Here is a 5,541-nt window from a genome sequence, read left to right as displayed (position 1 = left end):
CAGGCCACCTTTAATTCAAATCTGTATTAAATCTAAAATCCAGTTAATGTAACTGGTTGGGTTGGTTGGTTTGTTTCAGGTTTTTTCTGTGTGGGGGGTTTTTTTTTTGGTAGAGGTTCTTAGATAAACAATATCTTCCATATTCTTAAAATGAGATTGTCCTTTCTCCCACTAATCTTCCTACCAGATGGGACAACTCCCCTCCTACAGGCAAACTGGCTAGGAGCATCCACTTGCATTTTAAAATTAAAATTTCCCAATTCTAAATTAGTGTTCACAAGGTATTGCCCAAGAACTCTTCTCTTAATGTACAGTGAACTATAGTCAAAACATCAAAAGTTATTTGTCCACAGACACAAGAAGCATGCAAAGAACAATTTATGTAATACAGTCTTGGTAGAAGTCAACTCAATTTTCAACAGTTTTAAAATATGATGCTGCAATGGGTTGCAAAGAATCTATCTGGAATTAATTTGGACATTCTCCAAAATACTAATTTTCATGCAATGCATGGCATGTGCAGCACAAATTATCCTGAAATAATTAAGTCCCATGCTAGTGTGGGATTGAGGAAATGTTTTCTGAAGCAGATTTTTCACTTGATAGAAATAAACTCTTATACCCAGTGATGAGGAAAGAAAATGTTATGGACAACTAAATGTTCATCTTAAACGTCTGCTGACATTGGACATTAGGAAAACAAAATATATTGAAATACAGATTAATTTATGTATACCAAGACAGTTTGTAAACTTTTGCCCAGCATTAAAGTCTCTTGTGGAACAACAACAACAAATCACTTGGCAGGAAAAAGTGCAAAACAAAAAATAATCTTTGCTGAAGCCAAGCATGAAACAGAAAAAGTAGTTAAAACTCAGACTGAATCTCTCTTTCAGAATATTAAGAATCATTTAACTAGAGAGCACCATCAAATTGAACTACCCCATATTTTCCATTTACCATCCATTCAGGTTCAGAAGCCTGAATTTGTTCACCTTGTCCAGGTTTTAGGCCAACCTGAGTGTCAGATTTGAGTGTTCTCAAACTACAGAGAGGCGCAGGATGAAACTTGTTCAAGGCTTGATGAAATGGAAGAGTATACTCCCATTTTCTATCTCCTGTTAATTTTCTGTAGTTCAGGTCACCTTTGAAAAGAAGCAAGTTTGACTTCTGCAGATCAGCATACAAGTCAGGAGCAACTTCAGCCATACTGGAAAAGTCATGTGGCAAAGTCCAAAACATGTGATCATGATAAACCCAAACTCCCTTTTTCAAATTGCCCTCCCAGTTTATCCCACATCTAGACATCCACATATGATTAGCTGACTGCAGCTGTTTAATAGTCCAGTTAAAATCACGCTTTGTGGTATCTGACACATACCATGGAATACTTTTTCCATGGAAATGGACTTCATCAGCTAGCTTTGACGATAACAGGAAGTCAGCCAACACAAGATCACTTACAAGTTCAAATCCGGCATTATCCAGGATTATGTCAACTCTAACACTACTTTCTTGTGTATTTTTTTTTTTGGCATTTACAAGTAGTGACCAAAGTTTTTCCATATCATTCACTAAGATGTAAGGTATCATGTTTTCCAGGGATTGTAAAAGACTAGATTTCTGAGAGCTGTCTTCACCAGCTGAAAAAGAAAGGTCACACTTATTGCCCCACAATGACACCTAGAAGGAGGAAAAAAAAACAAAAACAAAAACATTCACTAAGTCTCACTGTCGTTACATTCTAAACTTCACATACACTAAAGATTTTGTTTCTTTGTTTTTATTTTAGGGGCATGAAGTCTCTAACTCCACATTTTCCTCCAAGTTTTAATAAAACCTAACTTCTTGTACAGAAATCTTAATATAGACAAGATTTTGTGGAAGAAACCAAACAATGTTCTGTATTTATGAAGACAGCAGAAACATGCATGAGAAGTGACACAGACAGAAGATTTAGATCAACATAAATACACTGATCACAAAACACAAACATTCTCCATATCGTAAACCCAGAAAATGTGAGTGGTAACACAGAAAAAGAAGTAATAAAAGCAGGTTTATTTTAGTATTACATGCAGCCAAGTAAGAACGTGTATTTTAAGTACACACTAATGAGGTCTTTATAAAGATTCATCAATACTTGTCAGCTAATGGACTTATTTGCAATCCTACGATACTTTGTATTCTACCCAAAGGCATTATTTTCCAAGAATAATGCAGTTATAAAGCTTTTAAGCCACTTCTGGCCCAGACTGACTTCTAACTTTTTTCCAAAGAAGCCTAAAAATGTTTAGAGTGTCAATAAAATGAACTGTTTTAAAATTTTATAGTTAAATAACAAAAAGGCCATCTGGAACTTGACATAAAATGTTTTAGAGATACTGGTTTTGAGCGGTTTTGAGACTTGAGATTTGAGGGGGTTTTTGAAAAAAGCTGAGTTTTCACATACTCAATGAAGACCAGCAGTATAATGAAAATGTCACATTTAATACAAGTAACCAAAATCTAACTATTTCCAGAGGAGCAGCAATGCAGTATGGCTGTCAGGATTTCATCGCATTTTTACAAATGAACCATATTTTAGTTTCCATATGAAGTTCAGATTGGTTATAACCTCAAGTTTTTGTCTGTTACATAAGAGATATTTTAAATTCTTATGTTAACCACTACTGACTTACCTGCAATAGCTTAAAAAGTTCCTCCTGAAGTTGCTTTTCATCTAGATCCTTGATGTTTTTAAGAAGTTCCTGAAAGTAAGTGCATAAGGCAATAACAGCCTCTTGGGATTCAAAGAAATTTTGAGCCTTTCCTTCTTTAAATACATCAAAGTTGTCAATAGGTGGGCTAAAAATTGGAGAACAAATATATTAACATACTTGCCACATTTTCCGTGACAGCACATGAAGCACACCTGAAAATGCAAGCTTTAAGTTCAGCTTTTTTAGGCTGTACTACAGGCCCTAATAAGATTTTCCACTTCTGATTTGTCATACTAGATTTTCACACATTGCAATAACAGTCTGTTACCATAGCTCACTGAAACAGACAGTACTGAAGACATCTTTGTCTTTCTAGCAATACATTCTGAAAGTGAACAAGTGTTCAGTCACAACACGTCTGCATATACAGTGACAGTTTTGAACTCCAGTCTTCAGACACGGAGAATTAAAACTGTAACCTACAAGTGAACTAATGTAACTAATTGCTGGACCAATTTTAAGTGTTTGTGTGTGCTGAAGTGTACTTCCCACAACGAAGTCTCTTATAGTGACATGAAGTAATTCGTGTGAGAAGTTTTTAACTAGGACCCTAGAAAATTAACATGAGAGTGATGACAAAAGAATTCAGTTCTTGTAATATATAATACAGACTCATCTATTGAGACATATTTGCACATACACCTTTTGACAAATGACTGAACTTCCACCCACGCATGTGCTTAAGAGCAGCTAAATAATGGAGATCAAGAAACTTAAAGCTTACTAATGAAAAGTATCTGCTCAGTTTTTTAAGTGCAATCCAGCAGATCCATCTTGTATTTGAAGTTTTTGCTACAAGAGTTCAAATTACGCAATATAGCAGTACAAACAAGAGTCCCATTACTATGTTTCTGTAACACTAAGGGCAAATCCAGTACACATGGAGCTTTTGCTTTTTTTTTGGCAGCAACAGGAACTTAAAACTGCTCACTCCTACCCCACTACATTGTGCTGGCACCTCTTCACAGTACCAGCACAACAAGTTTTTCCTGCCAAGTTATTTTTAACCAGGATCAGCTCCCAAAGTTCAATGCAACATATGGTCTGCAAACACTGCTGTAACTAAGAAGATGGTATAGAATGCACAGGGGATGTAGCTGCGTAAGTTGGGTCTATTGCTGTAAGAAACAGTTCCCAAATGGTAACTTCAGATTTTGAGCAGCAAAACAAGTTAGAATGCCCAACAGATTACTGGCTCTTGCATGTTGTGTTTTAGGCTACATATGTCTTAAGAGATAATTCTACACTAGCAAACCTTTTAGAAATGCTAAATAACTTTAATATCTCAATGCATATTGCAAGAAGGTCAAGCTATACAGTCAAGCTTACAAGTTTTCATGTATACCAAGTCACAGAAACTGAAGCATAAAAAAAACCCTAATGAGCTTCAAATTCTGCTGCATGGAAGAAGTATTGATTTTAAATCTGAGGTTTGAGACAAGGGAAGAGGAATATGCTAAAAGCTTAAGATTTTCCTTTATCTTACTTCTCAGCTGTCTTCCTTTCTCCTAAAATAAAAACGGGAAGGAACAATCTTTTGCAGAGTAGTATACCAAGCTAGTAAATACTTACTTCTGTGCTAATGCTGCATGAATTCTTCGATACATGTAACACTCTACGTATAACCAAGGGGACTGAAACCAACTCGGTTCTCCATTTCCATTTGATAAATTTCGTTGGTAGTCTAGGTATTGGTTCCACAGTGCAGCATCAGGCAGCTCATCTTCTAACGGGGTCACTGGTTTGTCTGTTTGCAATTCATTCCGCAGCTTGGAGAGGAAAGATATAGCTCTCTTCTCTGCTTCAACACCCTTCTGAAACAAGCAGAGAACAAAAGTTCCTATTCTGAACATTTATTCCTGTAGAGACACAGATCAATTTCTCGTGAAAAATGTAAGTGATAAAGTGCCAAAAGTTTTACATAACTAAAAAGTAAAGTTTTTTTTTTAAACTTACTTTTTTTAAGTAAAGTTTTAAGTTTAAGTAAAGTTTTAAGTGCCAAATACGAGTCCCTGACAAATCAGAGCTTGATTCAACCAGTCACATTCTGGTGAATGAAGCTCATTTTGCACCTAACATCCTAACAAGAATTGCACATGGGACATTTTACATTGAACTTCTTGCTTATTAGCGGGGAACAGAATATTTGAAACATTGCCATGTTCAGAAGACGCTACGGTCTATTAAACACTACATCAACACAAAAATCTGAGAAAGTGAAGCAGCTGCAGAACAGATAGATCAGAAAAAGACAGAAGGTGAGTTACATAATTAATGAAAAATAGCTACAAGAAAGAGATGACAAAGGCAAAAAACCAACAGACAAAAGATTAAGACAGACAAATAATGACTGTAGTAAGAAACCGGTAAAAACAAGGCAGAGAAGGAGCCTCAACAGTTGGGGGCAGGGGGAAAACCTCAGACAAAAAGAGATCTTACTCTTACCTCACCATGTTCTTCAAAAAACTCATTTTTATGTCGATGCAGAGTATCAATAACTCTCGTGAGAATCTGGGGCAGTCTGTCTTTAATTGTAAAATATGCAAAGGATCTAAAAAGGAGAACATCAAACTTTCACTGGAGAAAATGATCAAACTTTTATTGAGAGGAAATGATGAAATATCTTCTAGTTGTTTAAATAAATGCAAGGTCTCAGAAGTAAGCTTATGTGGACACCAATACAGAACAAACAAAAAATCTTAAATTGGTCTGGTTCCTCAGTCTACTTTTGAAGAAAAAGATAACCGTCAGTCTTTTCAGGGAACAAAATGCTAAGAGA

The 5,541-nt window shown here is 35.8% G+C and overlaps 1 protein-coding gene across 1 annotated transcript; it reads right to left on the bottom strand.

Moving 5' to 3' along the window:
- Positions 1-725: 725 nt before the first annotated feature.
- LOC104614349 (chromosome unknown open reading frame, human C6orf211) lies at positions 726-5,313 on the bottom strand (the record flags this gene model as incomplete). The annotated part of the gene is made up of 4 exons (XM_010287095.1): positions 726-1,683; positions 2,682-2,847; positions 4,335-4,576; positions 5,208-5,313. Coding segments are annotated over 4 exons (1,282 nt in total), but the record flags the coding sequence as incomplete, so codon positions are not given.
- Positions 5,314-5,541: the final 228 nt, after the last annotated feature.

Source organism: Phaethon lepturus, unplaced genomic scaffold (assembly GCF_000687285.1).
Source record: "Phaethon lepturus isolate BGI_N335 unplaced genomic scaffold, ASM68728v1 Scaffold48495, whole genome shotgun sequence".
In the NCBI taxonomy this organism is placed as follows: domain Eukaryota; kingdom Metazoa; phylum Chordata; class Aves; order Phaethontiformes; family Phaethontidae; genus Phaethon; species Phaethon lepturus.
Note: the sequence above shows the minus strand (reverse complement) of the source record. Positions and strands in the feature narration are given on the sequence as shown.